This window comes from Grammomys surdaster, unplaced genomic scaffold, assembly GCF_004785775.1.
Source record: "Grammomys surdaster isolate TR1022 unplaced genomic scaffold, NIH_TR_1.0 63, whole genome shotgun sequence".
Taxonomy (NCBI): domain Eukaryota; kingdom Metazoa; phylum Chordata; class Mammalia; order Rodentia; family Muridae; genus Grammomys; species Grammomys surdaster.
The window spans coordinates 16,360,884-16,384,147 of NW_021604565.1; the positions used below are offsets into that span (position 1 = coordinate 16,360,884).

The following is a 23,264-nucleotide window of genomic DNA, read 5'->3' on the forward strand; positions in this document are numbered from 1 at the left end:
AGGAAGGAAGGAAGGAAGGAAGGAAGGAAGGAAGGAAGGAAGGAAGGGAGCCATGAGAATATGTAATAATTATGAATCACAAGTTCATTTTATTTTCATTGAATAAGTGTTTACAATCATAGTAGAGAGAGGATGTATTTTTCTAATAATTTAAGGAAGTATTTATAAATTCAAAAATAAGAGATTAATATAGAGATAGACTAATTGTAAATAATTGTAAGTGTTGGACTAAGGAGTATTCCTAATTCTTTCTGAGTAAGCCTTTACAGAGAAACGTCTCTTTAAAGAGGGTATTTATGATCTCAGAGATCAAATACTGGCACTAGACCCTATGGTCTCTCTCTAGAAACCTTTGATTGAGTGTGTCTTGAGAGACAAAATACTGGCACTAGATCCCCAAGTCTTCTGGTAGAACAACCTATGCAATCTGTGTTCTGATAGTCTCAGGTCTCAGTTCAGGGGTAACATCTGAGTAGCTCCTTTAATAAGAATAAGCATTTCATGCTGTGATTTTGATCGAGTACATCCAGGCTTTATCCTGTGGTTTCAACCTATGTAGCTTTTAAATTGTCTAATAGACAGTCTTGGTTCTGCCTCAAGGTAAATGGCTTGATCCATCACCTTTATGCCTAGATTATTCATTCATTGTAGGTGACTTGGTTTCATTATTCAGAGTTCAGCCGATTATCTCCTCTTCAGAGAAATCTCCCTAAATTTTCACCTAAACTTTCTAGATCATCATTTTCTATTTTATGAATATTTTTCCTCATCACATACCACTAGTTGACATGACCATCCTTTTATATTTTTCCCCATGGGACCATAAATGAAAGAGTCGTGAAAACAAGGGCATTCTCTGCTACAGCTCCCATGTGGAACACAAAGCCAGCCACATAGCAGCTACAAAATAGATTTTAAGGGGATTATCAGTCCAACAATATTAAATCTTAAGCTTCTATCATAACTGAAATCAAAGAATTACTATGAGTTTTTTTCTACATACTTCAGAGACATTTTTCTTCAATGCTTGTCTTTATCAGGGTTTCTGGACATGTTAAGAGTTGAAATCAAGAATTCTTGTTTTCTTTTATTTTTGAGATCATAACATAATTATATATCATAATATATCATATTAATCATAATATATATGATATTCTTCCCTTTTCTCTCTTTAAAACCTTCCATATGCCCCTACTTGGTCTCTTTTACATTTATGTCCTCTCTTTTCATTAATTAGTATTACGTATTATTATACATACCTAGTATATACATACTAATAATATATAGGAATATATGTTACTCATATATATATTCCTGTATATAGCCTGTTCAGCCTGTGTAACGTTATTCATATGTTTTCAGAGCTGACTATTTGATATTGGATAACCAATTGGTGTGCTCTTGGCTTCAACCCTACATTAAGGAATGCTGCAAGTGGGAGAAATAGTTTTCCTCAAGGAAAATTCTTTTTTTTTTCTAAAGAAGTTTTACTGTATTAAGATCTTGCATACAAGTTAGCTGTTGGCAAAGTAATTTCAGAAAGTCTGGGCGTCACATGTCCTTTAGTTGATCTCAAGTAAACAGTAAACTATTCTGAGACCTCTCAGCATTTCTCTCTGCCATGAGACTCAAGACTTGAACCCTTAAAGATTTGTCACTAATGACTATCATCAAGACAGATATCTTTTATCAAAAATACCTCACTACTTAGCTAAACATTCTTTCCCAACCTCAGGGCATTCACGTTGTGATATACATATGCCCTCAAAGCACTGAAAAGTTCTACACTATTGTACTGTATCACTTTCATATAATGCGTTCTTATCTAGCACATCCAATAATATTTAAAATCTTAAATGTTAAGCTTTTAGCATAACTAAAATGAAAGGATTACTATGAGAAATTCAATTTTCCATGTGCTTCAGAGAGGTTTTCTTCAATGCTCAATCCCATCGGGCTGTCTTGACAGTAGAGTGGATTTCTCTTTTAAGCCCTGCCAGCATTCTTACACAGCCAGCAAGCATGATCATTCATATCCCAACTCTGGTGATAGTTACTACTCCTTAAGCACTGTCTAATGGATGATCGTCACTGTGTGTGCTTAGATGGTCATCTGGGCTATAGTGAAGGAAAGCTTACTAAGTAGTAAACTAAACAACATTTAAGTTCCATGTGTTAGGAAAGGAACAATAGATAATACAGAGGATTTTTTTTTAAATAAGGGAACTTTATGCAGACACAAGATGTTTATCCTTATATTTTTCCATGCAAGTTATAAGCTAGAATCCAAGATATAACACTTTAAAAATGAAATCTCTACCCAACAACTGCCAAGACTGTAGTTAAAATTGACTTATAGGAACTGAGAAGATGGCTTAGTGGGCGAAATGCTTGCTGTGCATGCATGAGGACCTGGCTTTGGATGCTCAGCACACGTGTACAAGCTGGGCACAGAGCTCACACCAGTAATCCTATAGCCGATAGGCAGAGACAGGGTGATCCCAGAAGCTCGACCAGCCAGCTGGTCTCACTGAATCTGTCAGCTCTTTGTTCAGTAAGAGATACAGCCTCAAAAAGTAAGAGGGGAGCAATGGAGGAAGACAGCGTCACCTCTGATGGTGACCCCTGGCCTTGCTGCGTGATACATGGACACGTGCACTAGAGTCTTAACAGTTTCTCTCTTTACACGTGATATCTGGAAACAAAACAGTGGGAAGACCAGCTGTGCCTTGCCAGGAGATAACGCTCAGAAGGGTAGCTAGTCCCGTGTGCATTTTGTTCACTGTGAGTCTCGGTCCTGCTGCCCTGTCTACACTCCGCAGTTTCTGCTGCTGGACCTTCTGTAAAATACACTACTCACTAAGTGTTTAAGTTTCTCCCCCACTTCCCAGTGGTACACGCAATAAAATGTTTGTTCACATGTGAAAACTTCTTATTTACAGTGCTGTTACATGTTCCTGCTCTTACAAATGGTAATTCTGAGACTAAGCCACTTAGCTGTATTCTTTAAACTTATATATTTGTTTTAAAACCAAAACTTAGAAAATAGAAAGTCATATTTAAAAATATGGAAACTTTGTCTGGAACTGAGCACCCTGCAATTAATCATACAGTTTAGTACTACACAGGAATAGCTAGAAAGCCATAGTCTTTAATTCATGGAACGAGCAAAGGTTCAACACTTTTCCACTTGTGTGAAGAAAATTTACTGTTGGTCTCCGCTCTTTTCTTATGCCTCTTCTAACTTAGTCTGTTCTATTTTGTTGTTGTTGCTGCTGATTCTTTTTGTTTATGCTGGAAAAAAACAGAATAGAAAAAATGGACATTAAAAATATTGTTTGAAAAAAGTTAAAGCTACTTTTAGTACAATGGTATCTATACACATATATGTTTCCTATATTTTCATAAACATGAATATTTTGCTATATTTATAACAATATGTTATATTATTTATATTATTATAAATATATTGTTATATTTATATAAAATAACCACTCTATACAAATCATTCTCTTTATCTTTATACTTTCATTATTTTCTATTATGTACCTAATTGGTTCATCAACTCATGCATCCAGACTTTCCAAATTGCCTGGTTTAGCTGTTCCAGGCTTCATTTCCTGTTGCTGTTATAAAAATATCCTTACAAGGTCAGCTCAGGGGTGAAAGACTTCCTTTGAGCTCACCACTCCAGGTTGTAGTGTCTCATAGTGAAGAAATCAAGGGAAAGGACCCCAGCAGCTAGGCAAGACAAGCAGAGCAAGAGGGAGACTCGGTCCGTGTCGGAGAGCGCATGCTCTCCTTTCTACGTAGTCCAGGACCCAGACACAGACAGCACACCACTTCAGTCAGACGCCTTCCACATAACTTACTGTAATCAGGACAATCCCCGTAGACATACCCCAGCCACGCTAATCTAGGCAACCCTAACTGACACCGCCTTCCAGGGCTTAAATTTTCTTGTGTCCTCTATAGTAGAGTAAATCCCTATATAATATATATGCCAGCTAAAGGAAGCTACAAATATCTGCCTCCATCTCCCAGTAAGCATATATTTATGTTAATAAATATTTATTAACATACACTCTGTCAAAAGTATTTTTTCCTTATTGTTGAACTAGATATTAATTGATTTGTTCCTCTGTATTTCTTTGTTTCCATTAGGTATTTTTTACATTGTCATTAATTTTGTAATAAATATAATTACAGCTTAAGCTATACTCCTTGTTGAGTTTCACCTTAGCTTAAATCCTGAAAGTTGAATTTGTAGGCTAAACAGTATGCTTTTAAAAAATATTTAATCCATGTTGCCAAATTTCTCTTCAGAAATATATCACTGAGCCAGGTACAGTGCATATCTACCCGCAATCCCAGCACTTGGAAGGCAGAGCCAGGAGGAGTGCCCACCTTAGGCCAGCTTGGTTAGATATTAAGTACCAGGTTAAGCCAGTGCTACATCACCAAGACATTGTCTCAAACGCAGAGAAACAGAAACAGCACACAAACAAGCAAACTACCAGAGAACAAACGGAAGCCTCATTGATGCGTACATAGCGGTGCTGAAACTGATCACGTTCCAGACCCTTAAGAACTTATCCTCTGGTATAGTTTCTAGTGTGACAGGACTGTGTTCCTAACCACAGTGACAGTTCCAAAGAGTTCCCAAGCAAAGCATTTGTTTGTTTGGTTTAGTTTAGGTGATGCTAGTGAGGGAAGGACAGGAATCCTACCCTCAACCTCCTCCTCCACATGTGAGTGGGATGGATCTGCTCTTCCTCTCAGCCCTGGGGTTAGTACAAGATGGAAAGCACACTCATTTCATAAAGCTGTCAATTTACTCCCAACCATAGATGTCCAAAGTTATGTTAAAGTGAGTATACCTGTCTGTATAACCATAGTAACATCACAATATTTATTATTTATTTATATTTAATATTTATCATCTACATATTGCTTTAATAGTTTCCATTATCATTTTTTAATTTTGATTATGGCCTTTGTATCCAACTATGCAAATTAATAAGAAAAGGCAGAAGATGTAACAGGAAATATTGTGTATGTCTGACTTGCTTTTTATGGAGTAGACTCAGTGCTTCCTTAGTAAGGTATGCATGCATACCACTGCACACCCCTATGCCACTGGAATGCTGTTGGTACGGCTGCGGGACATATGCCTTTATCTTAAAGCCTTCCTCTTAACTAAACTTTCACATGGCTGAGGCTTTTCTTTTTCTCCTGGGAGCATGCTCCAAAACTCAGATGTTAAACCTTTGTGCTTATTTACCACGAATCCATGAGCTATCTGGAAAGAAAGATGTTTCATATATCCAGATACTGTACTTCCGAAGGCTTCACACAGTTTCACTGAATGATGGCAGCGGTGGTGACAACTCTCAGAAGGGAAGCAGAGTCTCTATCGCTCTTGCTCTGAACCTAACATTGGCCTGGAGCCATCTTGTTAAATAAGGGAACTGAAAATCAAAACAGTTCTGCCAAGGTTAGATAGTCAGTCAGGAGAGCCAAAGATCAAACTCTGGTGTCCTGAATCAGGGCTGTGTACTTTCCAACAGTATGAAGGGGCTGTAATAAAACCGTTTAGACATTTTAATCCCCTGTATTCTTTAGTCACAGGTATAAATGTCATACTACTGTTGATAACACATTTTGGAAGGCTTTACCCTCTCCATATTCCCAAATATTATAATTTTCATTTATCAGCTTTTTCTTACAAATTATTTAAAATAAATATTGTTTTTTAAATGATAAACCTACGGCTCAGAGTAGAACAATCGATCTTCATAATGTGTCCGAGACGTCGCAGCAGGGCTGGGAGCCAACTGTGTGACTGCCTCCCACGGACTTTACTCTGTTCTCTCTTACTTATTAAGAGAACAAATTGAAAAATTGTTAGTTTGGGGTACTATAAAAATAAAAGCACTGATTTTTCTCTCTGCCTCCTTTCTCATTAAAATTAATATGAGGGATAAAATAATTCAATGTAGTTTTAAATTTTCACATTGGCCTTTTTCCTTTTAAATACTTGGAGATATTTTTGTCTGTTGGGTATTTATTCCTTTCTTTTACTATTCATGTGCTGAACAGTCCCATCCTTCATTATCAGGGCCACAGTAAAGCGCAAATGATGACTCCAGTACCAAATCAAAATAATGGTGCCTACCTAAGTTTCCCAGTCCCTTCACAGGCTGCGTCCTTCACACAGCCCCGGGTTTACAAGGAGCAGCTGGGGAGCATGCGCGCAGAAGTTTCATCCCCACTGCCGGCTACTGCTGCAGAGGAACGGGGAAACTCCAGAGGCTTGACTATAGTTTATTCCCTTTGCAGTATTAGTCTTGTCCGTTCCCATGTTTCAGTAGTTCATTACTTGTTTTCTGACTCTGTCTAAACATATGAGGCAATTTTTATTTTTGAAAACTTGAACCAAGACAATAATTTCAAACACAAGTAAAGAAAAACAACTTTTAAATGCTTAAAACTAATGAAAATAGCCCTCTAAGAAAATGTAACCGTCATTAAATAAGCCTTCTTAAAGCACATGTGGCCTTGCCGCAAGGCCTGCTCTTACGTAAGCCCCTGAGTTGTCATCCATGACCATTGCCCCCAAGAGTGGAAATTGTGAGTCTGACCAGTATGCTCTGCTTACTGCCCTCGAAGCTGGCCTAGAACTTACAGACACCATCCTGCCTCCAAGGTGCTAGGACAAAAGGCGGGTGCCACCACGCCTGGCAAGTCTGACTTTTTGCATAGCTGCCTTATGTGTTACAGTTGCCTGGATAGTGAATAAAAAGTATTTAAGATTATACTACTTGAAAAACTTTAAATCCTAAAAGTGCATTCCGAAAAGAATAAAATTTGATTGTCGTATTCCTGATGCTTCATCTAAAATACCTCTTCTGTCTTTTCCCTTGCCACTCTCATCTTCATTTGTAATGATCCACCGGCTGACAGTGTCTTTACATCCAAAATGCAAAACAGACAGATGGGCGTGTCAGGGAAGAACATGACCAAAAGCACCAGCATCAGTGGAGACATGTGCTCACTGGAGAAGAATGACGGCAGCCAGTCCGACACTGCTGTGGGCGCCCTGGGTACCAGTGGCAAGAAGCGGCGATCTAGCATTGGGGCCAAAATGGTAGCTATTGTTGGTCTCTCACGGAAAAGTCGCAGTGCCTCTCAACTCAGCCAAACGGGTAGGAATTTTTATGTTACTCTTGACTTCATATTTGAGTTGTTGTTACAATATGCATTTTTTCATGTCATTTTATCACAGTAGTGTGTGGATGATGACAGCGTCCAGAAGGAAAAGGACCGTTTTAGACTACTAGTTCATCCCTTTGAAATGTAACAATGAAGTTTTCTTGCAGGGATCAAACAGCCTGCTTCAAAGTGAATGTTGGCCACTGTTGGAAATGTGTGTCTTTGCTCCCCAGGGGAGAAGCTCTGGCCACTAACTGCTGCTGCTGATGCCCAGGAGGTAGCTTTGATCTTCTGGCTTTTGCTTTCCCCTAGGTTCCTCGCCTGGAGCTTTGCCACATTCATTCCCAGCAATTTGCAATGGAGATGACATCTCATATTTTATGTTTATTGCTGACAACCTAACTTTCTTTTCAGCTTGTAAGCAACATTTACCACTACTGTCAATTTCCACACTAAGTCTTCATTTCCTAGAGAAAACTTCAAACTGTATTCTTCAGCTGCTGGGACCAAAAGGTTTTTTTTTTTTTTTCCTGCTGACAGTGAAGATATTCGAGGCTTTGCTACTTTAAAATTCATTTTCTAATTACATCTGCAAAAATAAATTATATACAACACTCCTACTCAGAAACGCCACTGTTAGCAATTAAGAAATTTGTGAGTCAAAGCAATGTCTTTTTTCAAATAGATGTTGCTAATTAAACATTAAAACCCTGGTATCTTGGAAATAATAACATATCTTCTACTCTAAAAAAGACATGTAGCATGGTATTCTTTTATAGCAAAATAAATTATAGGCAACTGGATTAAATCTAATTTCTGTTTGGATGCTAGGGGTTTTTATTGGAAATCAGAGTATATATTTACAACACAAAATAATATCAGCTTGTATTAACCCATGGACCCGGCTAATCTTGGTTTTGCAAATCATACTTTTCAAACCATATTGAAATAGTTATTTGATAGTATTCTTTAAATTCTGGTTACAGCATTCTGTATTAATGTAGATTTTGTTATTGTAAATTTTTATTTGGTGTTTTAAAATGCTATTTCTAATGCTTATACAGGAACATGATTTTAGTTCACAGATGCACAGATTACTTTTAAATTATTTCAAACATAGCTAATACACATAATTAAATGTTGTCTTGGCATAACTAATGTGGGGATTTTGATTGACAGATGTCTTGTACTTTTTAGCAATTAAAACTTTATTGCAATTTCTTATTGAACATGTGCAAACATCTACAAATCTGAAATTGCTGTAAAATAGTCTATGTTTTAAAAAGAATTAGAATTGCACGAAAATTGGTGAAGAAAAACAGATGTCTGGCTATTGAGCTGCATTAGGACAGAAGCAAAGCAGTCCTTGTACTGCGAAAAACCAGAACAACAGTGTGCTTGGCGTTCCAAACAAGCTTGAGAAAAGGCCTTCAAGAACGAAAATGCTATGGTGTTTAACTCAGTGAAACATTAAGCAATGCATACACTTTCTGAAACATCACATTCAATTAACGTGAAATTTTATGTCAGTAAAAAAAAAAACACTTATTTTTTATTAAAGTGAAAAATACAACTAAAACTTAGATAATATCTGGTATTGACCTATATAATAAATTTCACTTAATGAAAATTTTGGCAAGTATTGAGCACTTATATATCTGATACATCAAGCACAAAGACAAGCAAACATCATTTATTCTCTCAAGATATTTAGAACCTAGTCTGAGACAAATATTTCATCTGTTGCTCCCAGAGTCTGTGTCAGTGGCAGAACACTCACACACTGACCACCGTAGACGTGAGGAAATGAGGAGGCGGCTCAAAGCTCCTTATGTGCATCCGTCCGTAGATCACCCAGCATGGGACACATAGGAGGCAGAGGAGAAGTGTGCGGGGAGAGACTGAAGAGGAGTGAGTCGATTACCTTGGATGCCTTGAATTGACATTTGTGGAAATCCCCAGTGCAGATATGCGGATATCCCAAACATATTCAACTAAATCCGTCTACTTTTTGACAGAAATCTGAGAGTTACAAAGTTCAGACTATGCTTACAACTAAATCCTGTCAGAAGATCACAATAGATAAGAGCAGTAAACTGAGGCAATACTCGTTAGAGGATTGAATTGTAGGGCTGGGTTCAGAGAGGAGGTTGCAGAGAGGAGACGTGGTTTCTATGTAGTCATAAATATTGATCTTTACAAATACTGTGAATGTTGGTGAACTTAACTTTTTTAAATATTCCCTGCTGTGCCTTTTCTATGTATTAGAGAGCAGAACATAAGGCCTCTTTGTCATTGTTTTTATTAATTATTCAGAAGTACTTTATTGTAAAAATTTTAATCATGTTTAAAATTGGCAATTATTCCTAAGCACCAACTTAGTAGTTTTCACCTAGTAACAACAAGAATTTAGATCATCTATGTTCAACTACAGAAAAGCTAAGAGAATTTGTAATATACATAGCTACTACATACACAAACGTGTGCGTGTGCGTGTGCGTGTGCGTGTGCGTGTGTGTGTGTGTGTGTGTGTGTGTGTGTGTGTGTGTAAACAGGTCCTCCTTTAACTTATTATCTTTCCCTAATAAGCAATTAGTGTTGCATTAGTGTTGCCCATGTACTCATGGGTGTGCGGCTCTCCACTGGATCATGGATTACCTAACAGTGGCCACACTCTCCAAAGAAAGTCCCTCTTTCTTCTAAGGCGGGGGTGGGTTCATGAACATCAAGTGTTTCCTCACCAGTGTCTCATCTAGTAGTGTCTTATTGTTATTGCTTTTGCAGAATAAAACTCTTTAAAGCTGGTGGGTTGGTGGTGGCTCACACCTACACTCAGGAGGCAGAGGCAGGCAGATCTTTGGAGTTTGAGGCCAATCTGGTCTACAAAGTGAGTTCCAGGACAGCCAAGGCTACACAGAGAAATCTAGTCTTGAAAAATCAAAACAAACAAAAAGTCTTAAAAGTTATTGTTAAGGAAATGTCCTCTATGTCTACAAATGTGAATTTTATATTTTTCCTTTCTATATATGTAGGTTTTGAGTTATTCATTTGCTAAAATTCTTGTGTTATTTTATTTGTTTTCCTGTCACAAATTGAATCACTTGGGGTCTAATTCTAACTGAATCATGTGGGTGCTAAGATTCTTATCTATAGTTTACATACATACTTTCATAACATCTGAAAAATACTTTTTATAATTAATGTAACATATTTCAAAGTCCATGTGGTAGAACATAGGTGCCAACATAGGTACCAATATGGGGGGGGTGATTTTGAGTTCTATTAATGTTATGGAAAAGATAAGAGATTCAAAATACTATGATGCAGTTTTTAAGTCACTATATTTTATATACTTTTGTGTTGGCAATGCAAGAAGAAATGAAAGTCAACTTTCACAATTTACGTGTTTTTTTACTAAAGAACACATCTGTTACTAATATTTAGACTTTTCCTAACATATTTACTAGTTATTAAAATAGATGATTAATCGTAGCAATAATTTGTTGTTTATTTTTTACATCCTTAAGTTTCTAAATCATCACACCTTTTCACACATCAAAGGCTTCATGGAACACAGATCTGACTCCAGAGTCATCCTCTTGCTGTGACTCCATTTCATCTGCTGTGTGCTTTGTAATTAGTTCCATTCATATCAGCAGAGGGAAAACTTCCTTTCAGAGTAAAAATTCCTCGGGGTAAGACTTTTAATATAGGCTTTACTTCATTTAATTGGTTACAAATTTAAGGTGTAAACAGCCAAAGCAGCTGATCATGGGATATTCAGTAGTTGCCTAGTAAGTGTAAATGAGTGTAGTAAGTGTAAATGAGTGTAGTAAGTGTAAATGAGTGTAGTAAGTGTAAATGAGTGTAGTAAGTGTAAATGAGTGTAGTAAGACCAGAAATAGTATGTTTCTGAGCCAAGAACTCAGGTAAAGAAAAGAAATCTCTTAGTTTTGTTGGAACCAAATGCTTTAAGGTTTTCCGCATATCTGGCTATCAACAGAAATGCCGTTTTGAGGTCAAGGCCGTTGGAAGTAACAAGCTCTACGCCTTAGTAGGCACACGGAGCTGCTATGTGCCTTTTACTCTTTTGGGTCCTGTTTTAATTAACTATGAAGACTCCCAAAAACATCTGCAGTTAGCTGTTGGAAAATTAATAATTTGCAAATAAATAGTGTAAGTATGAGCAGTGGTAAGGAGGGACTGTGTAGATGGTTTTCCAATGTATGCATGTAAAAGGACTGTTGACTCACTATCCCCAAGGGCTTGAATTCTGTTTTGCATTGCAGACTTTTGAATTTGCAAGCAACACTAACACAGACTCGATCCTCTTGCACAGTTCTAAGTGAGCATCCTTGCAATGTTCTACTTCGGGACAAATGGGGTTTTCTTATTAAAACTGTTACTACCTTGTAAATTATAAAGTGATTCAGTAAATAGTTTTATTCTAAGATAAGTGGGATTTTTAATTGAAACTGTCACTACTTTGTAGAGTTTTAAAATTATTCAGTGGTTATCTACTGAGGTCTACTGTTTAACAACCAATTTGATATGTGCTCACCCGAGCACATATCTTTGTTTGATATGTATGTTCCAGTGGGATAGACATTCTTTAACAAATAGAGTGTAATTAGTCAAATTTCCAAAGCTTACCTTGAAGAGTTCCTTACAGAGGATACTAACCTAGTCTGTCCCTCTTTCCATCACTGAAGCCAAATAACTTTTGGATTTCAGTTGTATGCTGTATCTGCTATGAGGGACGAGGTCAGCAATTGTAGTTTAGTTGAGATATGTGTTGTAGAGTACAACATTGGCAAAGTAGCATCTAGAATGCTTCTCTTTAGCACGTGAGCTAGGAAGTAATCGAATGTTGTAAACAGGTGCTTTTAATCCTAAGAGTAACCTTGTTTGTGTTTGTGTTGTCTGATATATGCAAAATTCATTTCCTTTTACTGGCAGCTTTTTACTTGCTTAGAAAAATCAAAATATAGTTAGAGCTCGTAAGAAAGTCTGAGCTGAGATAGAGAATCATTTTGCTGAGGAAAGTGACAGTATAGTGCCAAACTTAGGTGATACTACAAACGTCCAAGGAAAAGCAAATAGCTCCACAGAGGGCCTCTGTGTGTTAGAAACTCGGCTCATGTCCAGACAGACCACACCAGACCAGAATAGTTCCACATGAGAGAGGTTTATTGTGAGGAAAGGGGCAAAGGGGGGACAGACAAACAGAGGAAAGAGAGAAAAGAGAAAGTGAAGATCAAGATGTATGGCAATTGCCCTGGCATAGATGTGTGGTCCCTGTCACCTATGGGTGACGTCACTGTCATCACTGGATTCAGAGGCGACCTGTAACCATAAAGCTGGTTTCTGATACCAACATACCTCCCTTTTTCTTATCATAAAGAGAAGAAAAGGGGGGAAGGGGAAAGGGGCATCGTGTCTCTTAACTGCTTCCTGCTGTTTAGAGGTATGGTCAATTTCAGGGTGTGGCTGACTTTCACCATCTGGGTCCACTTGGTAAACATTCACATCAGGCTCCTATGGAGACAGCAGCTGGTAATCCTGTAACAGGAACTGATTAATAGTTTGGTTAGAAATCTTTTGTATTTGTCGTAGAAGGAATGTAGAAATAAGACTAATGAGGCAGGGAACGAATTATAACTCCAGGAAGAAGACTAGGAAAGACATTATGAAAGGGAGGATCTGCTTCCACATAGGGCTTCTGAAAATCCAGGAATCGGAGGCCTCATGTTCCCTGAAATTCGATATGTCTGATTATAGCTCCTGGATTTTATTTCTCACTATCCCAGATTGGTTGATGTAACAAGAGCATTCTTCTTGGAGGAATAGGCAAAAGCCACCTTCTTTAGCTGTCAGGACCTCTAGTCCCTGTCAGTTCTGAAGCACCACAGCTGCCAAAGAATAGATGTTTCTAGATTATAAGCATGTTTTCAGTGGGGGCTGGTAAGGAAGGTAAGGTTGTCCTCCTACCCCGACAGTAGGAAAACGAGAGAGAAGTGAGTCCCCAAAAGTCCGTCAGAACCAAGTAAGTGGTTTTTTGTCAACTTGACACAAGCTGGAATAATTACATAGAAAGGAACTTGAGTTGAGGAAATGCCTCCATGAGATTCCGCTATAAGACATTTCCTCTATTAGTGACCAAGTGGGGGAGGGAGGGCCCATTGTGGGTGGTGCCATCCCTGGCCTGATAACACTGAGTTCTATAAGAAAGCAAGATGAGCAACGCAGGGGAAGCAAGCCAGTAAGTAACATCCCTCCATGGCCTCCGTTGTCCTGCTTCCTGACTTGCTTGAGTTCCAGCCCTGACTTGCTTTGGTGATGAACAGCAATGTGAATGTGTAAGCTGAACCCTTTCCTCCCCAACTTGCTTCTTAGTCATGATGTTTGTGCAGGAATAGAAACCCTGACTAAGACATGGCCCTGAGAAGAAGGAAATGGTCCATCCACATACTATGATGACTACCCGGGAGCTCCCCGCTAGTGATGGCAATAGTTGAGTCAAGGGAGCCCTGGCCCCTTCAGTTGTTCATAGCCAAGCCTAGGAGATTGGCTAGAGGGTTATCTGGGAGTGATGTCCCTCTGTCCTGTGCAGTGTGAGGGCAATTGACAGTCCACTGTTCCTCCTGATGGCACCTAGGACGTGGCTCCTTTGGCTTGTGGAACTTAGGGCAAGCCCTCGCCCAGTGACCTTGTTGACCACATTTGTAGTAGGAGCCTGGTGGTCTCTGAGCCTTAGAAGACCAGTAATACAGAGCAGGAGCTAGAACTGGTTGGACAGCCTTTGCCAGCATATGGTATTTTTGCCTGCAGGCCTAAGACTTCTGCCTGTGGAATTAAGGGTCCCCTTTCCAGCTTGCTAAGTTTGGCTTTTATGTCAGGGCAGCTCTGAGAAAAGAAGTAGGTCATCAGTAGTTGCTCACCTTCTGGGTTTTCAGAGTTCAGATTACTGCATTTCAATAAAGCCTTTGTGAAGCATTCTAAAAATTGTGATGGGTTTTCCTGTATGTCCTGGATAACCTCTTGGAGTTTTTTAAAATGTACTGGTTTTAGGGCTGCCCCAGAGACCAGCCAGGAGACAGGTTATGAATCCTGGCTAAGATACCACCTGGAGAAGTGTAATTCCATCGAGGATCTTGGTCAGGTACTGCCTCAGATCCAGTCGAATATGTTCTATCTGTTTGATGAATTTCGTCTGCATGTGTTCTTGCCTTCTCCCAAACTCACCTGCATTCTTCAGGAAGTAAATTATTAGCAAGAATCATGTGTACATCATGGAAAGTCAAGGTATAAGATTGAGTGATGTACTGGAACTCTTTAATAAAGATGGAGGAGTTAGAGGTGTAGGAGGAACCCAGTCTGCTTTTTATTTGAGAAAGTTCACTCAGCGAGAGAGGAACGTGTACTCTGACAAGGCTATCTACCCCCAGCAACTTCCCTTAAAGGAAGGACCAATGCTGGTTCAGGTGTCCCTGGGGAAGAAGGACTTGGGGGTTTGGCTGTGGCCTTAGAGCAGGTGATGGGGGGACTTAAGCTAGGTGCTAATGCCGGGCAATTGGAGCGACCTGAAGCTGGCTCAGGAGGACGGGAGGGTTCTGGGGAGGTCAAGCAAGGAGGTTCTGCGATAGCCTGGTGAAAAGGAGAAACTGAGGTAGCAGTTCAGGTTTTTGGAGGCATGGAAAAAGGTCTGCGGTGGAAAGGAGGTGGTTTGTTAGCTGGACTGAGGGTTGTATTGTCATCTGGTGGAGGTTTCATGGCTAAGAGAAGTTGGGTTGAGGAAAAAGAACACAGGGAGGGGTTGGAGCAAAGATAGGTAAACACTTGGGCATAGGGAACCTCTTTCCATTTACCAGACCACTGGCAGTGTGTATGAACATCCCTTAAAATAATTGGACCTAGTGTGCCGTTAAGTGACCATTGACACCAGTGTCTAACAGGTACTGAATGCAGACCTCTTTGCAGAGGTGTACTAGTTTTGATGCTTTCAAGTTGAGCGTTAACTTCAGAGATTTGAGATTTTTCCAGGAGAGATCCCAGTGGGGAGCCTGGAGGTATGTTCGAAGACAACGAAGCATTCATTGGGAAGTTATTGGATTGTACTGGCATCCGGAGAATAATTCAATAACAAAATTTCAGCCAGGCTAGATGTCCAAGTGGTCACCTGGACCTTACAGAGGCTATGGTGAACTCCGAATAGGCCTAGATTTTCTTGAATGGCTGCAAGAGCCTGGAGGGGAGGGATGCGAGAGCCGCTTTCCAGGGTGTAGTGACCCAAGGGTAGGGGTCTTATCCTGTACGTCAGCTAGGAGGCTGGTCATAAGGACCGTGGCTGTAAAATGCCAACCCCTTAGCTCATAAAGGCTGGCTAGGCCCTTTTTTGGGAAATTGGGGACCTCCCCACCAACTGGAGGAAAACCTTACCAATATGCTGATGTTTGTGTGAGAATTTTAGCAGCCTGGTAGCAAGAAACATGAAACTGTATGGTTGCTATCTACCCATAACCCATGCAGCAGAACTAGCCCACGGTGGTGGACCGTGTTGGCAGCAGCTCACGTGGTTGAAGTCTGTGAGTCCTGTAGCAGCAGGTTGCAGTGGTCTGCAGCTGCAGTGGCAGAAATCCAAGTAGTGGCAGTGGCTGGGGCTGTGGCTGCAGCTGCAGTTAAATCCACGCAGCATGGTGGGCCTGGTGGTGGAGGTGGTGGTGGTGGTGGTGGTGAGAGCGGCTGCAGTTGGCTTCAGTCAGAACCCATGCTTGTGCTTGGCAGCTGTGGTTGCAGCAGTCCGACGAGTGACCATGTGGCTGCCCAGAGATGATGTGTCAGTCATGGCCCCCACCAAAGGCAGGCACAGCTGGGTCTAGGAGTTTCTGAGTCATGACACCAATGTGGTGTTAGAAACGTGGCTCATGTCCAGACAAACCATACCAGGCCAGTACAGTTCCACGTGAGAGAAGTTTATTGTGGGGAAAGGGGCAAAAGGGGCGAAAGAGACAGTGGGAGAAAAGAGAGAGAAGAGAGAGCGAAGGTCAAGAAGGTCTGCCTTTTATTTAGGCTGACACATAACTGCTTGCAGGTAAAGGTGGGAGGTAAACCAGACGGATGCTGGGAATGTATGGCGATTGTTATGGCAACAGATGCATAGGTCCCTGTCACCTATGGGTGATGTCACCATCATTGCTGGATTCAGAGGCAACATATAACCATAAAGGCAGTTTCTAATACCAACAGCCTCCAAGATGTGATGTCCACAGAGAACAGACAGAGGCATTTTCCTCACCACCTTTCAGCCAAAAGCCCTTTTCCAAAGGAAATACGGCGCTGAATGTAGGGGATAGGGGCACAGACCTACTGTCTCTCCATTCGGGGCTGCCTGATACTCAAAGTCTCTCTGTACCTGTTTCCTCCTGGTTTGTTTTTTGTTTGTTTGTTTGTTTTGTTTTGTTTTTTCTTTCTATTACTTCCAGCAATTATTTCTTTTCCTGGGACTAAAGGTTAGATCTCAGAGTTCTAACTCCAACAGACTGAGTTCCTCTCCCTTGTCCCAGTCAATTGTGAAATATCTTATTGAAACTCTAGTTTGACAAAATTCTACTTTAGTTTGTTAAAACAGATTTAACACAAAGATTGTAAGATTTCATCTCAAATATAATATTTATTTGATTTATTTCACTTGGAAAATTTTCTTCACAGAGATAATTAAACAAATTAAAGGATCTCTCCTTAAAAATAAAACTCTCAATCTTATAAACAATGAAAAAGATGCCATTCTTTATAACTAAACCCATAGGTGCACATTTAAGTATTCAGTCTGGCTTCCTTTCTTAGTTACATACTAATCTCATGAAAAATAAGTAATGGCTAGACCCCTAAGCATTTCTCTTCCGGTTATCATAACATGCTGACTCAGGCACAATATAGATCCCTTCTCTGATTGGATATAGCCTTAACAATGAACTGTTACCATGACCACCATCAGCAACATCATCATATTTCCCAGGCCATTGCATACCAATACTGGTCAAGCTTTAGAGCAAATGAGTGTGATTAAATTCTTTCAAACTTTAATCCTATTGCACATAGATAGATAGATAGATAGATAGATAGATAGATAGATAGATAGATGTTGTACTGTGTATGCTTGTATGTATGTATATATCCACAACTCTAAAGAATAAGCCTTTGTATAATGAAGAAAATATACATAAGTATTAGATAGTATCTTTTCTTTTTGAAGAAAAATTATGTATTAGCGATTGAATGTAAGCTCTATGAATTCCACATGGATTTCTCAGTATTTCTGTTCTCTACAGAAATTTTGTATACTTTTGAACTTAAATCTTATCATGAGTGCTATTTCAGAGACATAAATAAACATGTATGGGTGTTTCCATAATGTCAGAATGTATTGAAGAACCACAGATTTACAGGATATAGTGGTTTCATTGGCAAAACCATTCTGAATAGTTAGCTTCCCTTGGTAGCCCTACCTAGGCAAACACAAGTTCTTTTACCCCAACCTTAATTACTAATATTAACTCTCATATCACATATTATATATAATAGTAAATATATCCATATGTTTGTGAATACGCGGGCTTTAGAAGTCTCAGTAGGGTTCAGTGAGTTTCAGAGATACCTGTGAAGCAGGCAGCTCACAGAAATGCAAAACAAGTCAGAATAGAGAGGGGAAGAGCTAGATGGTGTAGAAGCTAAAGAAGTGAAGGGAGGAATCATGCAAGGCAAAAGAAAAGGCCAACAGGAAGCAAGTCCAGGTAGTCACGTGAGTGGATCAACAGTGGCAGTTCACACAGGACACATCAACAGTTAGACTAATGTATCTGAAGGACTCGGGTCAGTCAGGAATTCTCTGCCTCCAGGTCACAGTGTTCTTCACAGTTGTCCTTTTAGTGGCCAGATGAGAGCATTGCACCTTCCTCAGGCTGGTGTGTTTCCATCTTGCTTCTCCAGAGGAGCTAGATACACCCATGTGTCTCCACAGTTTCAATGTACCCTGATAAATGTGTAGGGCAGCATTCTGTCTACCTTTAGGTAGAACTTACTCTCCAGCCTATGCCTCATGGGTGCTGCCACACAAATGGCTTCTTCATTTGTGCAGCACACTACATTCCCCAAAGAAGTCTAATGCCACCTGTGAAATGGAGTCTCTCAGGGCAAGGCGCACTATTAAAACCTACTATGTAGCCTAGACCTTAATTTCACATTCAAAACAACATAAAGTTTCTAGCAGTGCTCTTCTTCTGCCATCACCGAACTCTAAAGCTTTCATCTATCTTAGCCTGGTGCTTACTTGACTGACACGTGTAGGGAAGGGGTACACTTAACAAGTGTATTCAATATGGGAAGCCAGGAGACATATGAATGTGGTCTACATCTATGAGTTAATATGTTTCAATGTGATTTATTAATGTTAACAACACATTGTCTCTGATTTAAATGAGATAACTATGTTTTTAAAACTTGAATTACTTTCCTCTGTTTAATGAAGCAGATGGTAAGAACACTTTGTGCATCGAAAACTGAAGCAAAAAAAACCCAAACAAGCAAACAGAAATGAGACTTTCTCACACTCTCATAGTAACATAATTAAGAATAAAACAGATAAACAAGCTAGTCCATTGCTTAATGATGTCTTACAGTAAGGAAGTTTCTTTTTAAATTTATCCATATTCTATGTAGGGCTACATCTTAGTAAGCACATTGTGATGGTTGGAATGAAGACGGCTCTCCTAGGCCCATGGATCTGAATGTTTGGTTCCCATTTGGTGGAACTGTTTGGGAATGATTACAAGGTGTGCCCTTGCTGGAGGTGTGTCAATCTGAGATTTCAAAAGCTCAGACCATTGCCAGCTAGTGCTCTCTCTCTTCTTTGTTTTTGTGGATCAGATGTAATCTCTCAGCTACTGCTCCAGTGCCATGCCTGCCTGCTGCCATACCCCCCACCATTCCAGTCATGCATTTTCATCCTCTTGAACCCTGAACCCCCAGTTAAATGCTTTCTTTTATAACTTGCCTTGGTAATGGTGTTTTGTCACAGCAATTGAAAAGCACTAACACACACATTAATAATGTAAATGTGTGTGTCTTCTATGTGATGTCTACTTTTTTTTAGAACTAAGCTGATATTACTGTCATTCTAGCACATAATAACAAGTTTCTAGCTTTTACATGTCAATCAAGAAAAAATGCTACCTAAAAATGTTCTTAAGAAATTATTAAAAGGATATGTAAATGGTTAAACATGATCTTTTCAAAATTAGTCATGTGGACAAACTGGATACTTAGATATAGAGTCGCCTGATACTTTCAAATAATAGTATAAGAAAAATGCAAGTGCAGTTTTTATACACTACTTTAAACATAAAATGCTGGTTGCTGTGTTCACTATGGATGGTTGTAAGTTCTTGAGCATAAGGACGTGTAACTTCTCTCCACTGAGGAAAGTAATCCAAGTTTTTTAAAAAAAAATGTAGTTATAAAATTTGAATGCAGATTATTATATTATAATTGATTAGCTCATAGAAGTAATCTATATTCATATATATTTAGACTTTATATATCTCATTTCTTTTTTAGTATAGAAACTAGTATAACTGATCAGCTGAACACAAATGATTTTTAAAATGTCTCTAAAATGCATTTGTCTTCAGCTTGAAGTAAGAGAAGGAACCCTAACAATGTCTATACAAACAGGCTTAAAATTAGAAGAGGCTATAGAGTCTGGGTCTGAGAGACTGGATATGCATTCATTACTGCTTTAACTGATTGCCAAAAACAAAAATTAGATTTTACATTCACTTTCTACTACTCCATAAATAGCTTACTGTGACTTTAAGGGGGGAAGGAAAAAACTTTTTTTTAAAAATTTCTCAAACCCAAATCTTCATTATATAAGTCATAATGCCAAATAACAAAGCAAACTTATGCTTTTATCTATGCTATATTAGCTATGGATTTTTTTGGTTTTAAAACCAAATAGTTTATTACATTTTAAGATCATTGCAGTATTTAATAAATTAATATGACATTGGGTCTTTTAGCCAATCTAAGGCCTATTTTTGGCTATTGGTATTTTCAAAGGCATGAGAAGGGAAAATGTCAAAGTGCTAACAGAGTGAGAGGAGCAAGGGCAAAGCTAATCCAAAGCAAGGTATAGCATCCTCCCACTCAGGTGGTTACCTGGGGAGATAGGCAGCATGGGGCATGGTGAGCACAGAAAGGGGGCCGTTGGACTAGAGCAGAGTCTCCTGATGCTTGTCTTAGACACATCTGCTCTGTGGTTAATACAGGTGTTAAACAAAGAAGTGGAGTTTCATGGACAGATGGGGGAGGTTAAGCCATGATAAGATATTGAGAGAGAAAGTTATTATTTCCAAACTCACATTCAGCAAATGACTCCTTAGTGATGTGTGCCTTGGATTTAGAATCCCTTAGACTATCTGGGGAAGCACCTGAGCCTCCTTGGGTTAACCTCATCTAAAGAATTCACCATCTTCAGGGTTGCCATACGCTGGCAATAAAGGCTTCATCATATGGACTCGTGGAGTCAATTAGGATACAATCCAAAACAATCCTCAATTTTTAATTACAGCATGTACCTTTAAGAAAAGACAGAGTGAAAGAAGATAGACAGAAAGCCTTCATGATGACTGGCCCAGCATTATAAGAAATTATTTTATTATCACAGGGTATAAGAGAATTAGATCTCACAGTTAGGTTCCATGAACAACTTCAATCTTGGCTGCCAACCAAGATTTCTCATGTACCCTAAGCATAGGCTTTACTCCTGAGTACATTAAAGGTTCTGTCATTAAAGCAAACTCAAGGTTGTAGCCAGAGCAGCAGGTGGGGCAAATGTACATGACAAACAGGGGAAAGCATCTGTGCTGTTGTAATACTCAGTTTTTTTCTTTGAAAGTCAGTTTTATTTAAGGGAATGATGTCATTATAGTATTAAAAACATAAGGAAAATGATACATCACAGATTCTTCTATATAAATAAGTCTTTTTTCATTAAAAAATATTTATTTTAATTATGCATATGTACATCCGAATGACTGTGTTTGTAAAAAGAGGCTAAAAGAGGCTGTAAGGTCCTCTGGACCTGTAGTTACAGAAGGTTGTGCACTACCTAACATGGATCCTGGGAACCAAACTTGGATCCTCGCAAGAGTAGCGTACGCTTGTATCCGCTGGGCCATCTCTCCAGTGCCTCACTGAAAAAGTATACCTAATTAAAGTTGAAAAATAATGATTGAATGCTCTAATCTATAAGCAACATTTGTCTAATATAATTCTGCATTCCTACATTTGGAATCATTTTTCTGGAGGAATATTTATTTGTATACATATCATTTTATTTCTCCTTAAATGCTAATGACATCTTTTTATGGCATATAAAAGACCTACCTCAAGGCAAATGTTGCTGTAATAAATTAGGGTAACAAAGGGATCTTGAATTGGATGTTAACTGACAGACTTCTACTTTCATGTTTTTGTTTTCTTTTTCCCTCCTGCAAATACATATTTTTCTGTTTGGGGAATGTTATACTTGAAAGTTACAATTTTTTATCCTGAGAAATAAAAGATATTTAATACGTTCTTAACGTAGAAATTTTAAGTTCCACAATCCACTATTAATATTTAGGGATTTTTTCAAAGCTATTTACATGAGTCTGTTTGTTTTTGCCACTAAAGAAATGCTTGTATTAGGGGAAGGATCCACATTCATGAAGCAGGCACACAGAAAGAAAAACCTTCCATAAAGTAGAGACGAGACTGAGGAAGCAGAAGCTCTGTTCATTTGCATGGTTTTATATACAAACAAGTAGATCCTATTTTGTACTATTCTGCATAGTATTATGACAATAATTATATTCTTATCACAAACATCTGGCTCTAAAAGTTGTCATGTACATGCTCTATAATTTTCAGAGCATAGTAATTCTTTACATCATATTTATATATATTAATTTCTTTTAGAAGCAATATTGAGCTATAATTCACATAACACATCACTCTTTAAAACTTATACAACCCAACAGTTTTAATATATTCAGATTATGTGCAACCATCTCCACAATTTGAGAATATTGTCATCACATTAAAAAGTACCCCCAATCCCCGAAGCTATCTGTCCATCCCCAACTCGTCCCTCCTTCTCCACCTGGCAGCTGCTGTCAACCTAGTCAGTATAGCTTTCCATCTCTCTGTGCTAGGCTTCCATACAGATGCTAGTCTTTTGTGACTAACTTCTTTCATTTAGAGTAATTTTTCTTAAGATTTACCCATTTTATCTTATGCTTTCATGTTCTGTGTGATTGTGCCCTCTTTATTTGTCTGTTCATGTATTAATGAATGTTTGGGCTGTTTCCATCACTTGACTATTATGAATAATGCTGGTGTAAAAATCCATGCACAAGTGTCTGTGCACATTTGTAGGTTCTCATTCTCTTGACTACGCAAATGTGAGTGGGCTTGCAGGATGATATGCTAACACTATATTCAGTCATTTGGGGAAAAGCTATTGAAATTCTGAACCATTTATCAGAGTATAAAAGAATACGCATTTATCTTCTGAAGCTGAGACTGATAACTTTTGCTTTATAAATTTGTGTTATAATTGAGTAAACATCACATTCTATATTTGATAGCTTCATTAATTTTTAAATATTTTATCACTAAGGATTTTTAGGGTTAAGTAGTAAATATAACTAAGTTCTGTGGACACATATATCTTCTAAAGCTGGGCTATAGTTGAAAACTGAAAGCAATATGGTCATGGTAAAAGTTTTCCATAATGCCTAAAGGCAACATTAGGTGATCTGTATTGACAAAGAAGGAAGCATTATCTCCAAAGCCAATGCCTGATAGTATGCAGCCAGTGTTATCACTTATAGCCACCCTAAGTAATATAAAATATGGTATGACGTATGCAGTGTTCATTCATGGCTCACCCTAATTAATAGAAAGTCTGATATAATATATGCAGTCAGTGTTCAGTCATGCCCCAC

General features: G+C 38.7%; 1 protein-coding gene across 1 annotated transcript in view; it reads left to right on the forward strand.

Annotated features, from left to right (window-relative positions):
• Rims2 (regulating synaptic membrane exocytosis 2) overlaps window positions 1-23,264 on the forward strand; it is a 463,872-nt gene that overhangs the window by 392,720 nt on the left and 47,888 nt on the right. Inside the window, exon 24 of the mRNA XM_028767117.1 lies at window positions 6,967-7,208. Within this exon, the coding sequence (XP_028622950.1) occupies window positions 6,967-7,208 (242 nt within the window). The remainder of the gene's footprint in view (window positions 1-6,966; window positions 7,209-23,264) is intronic.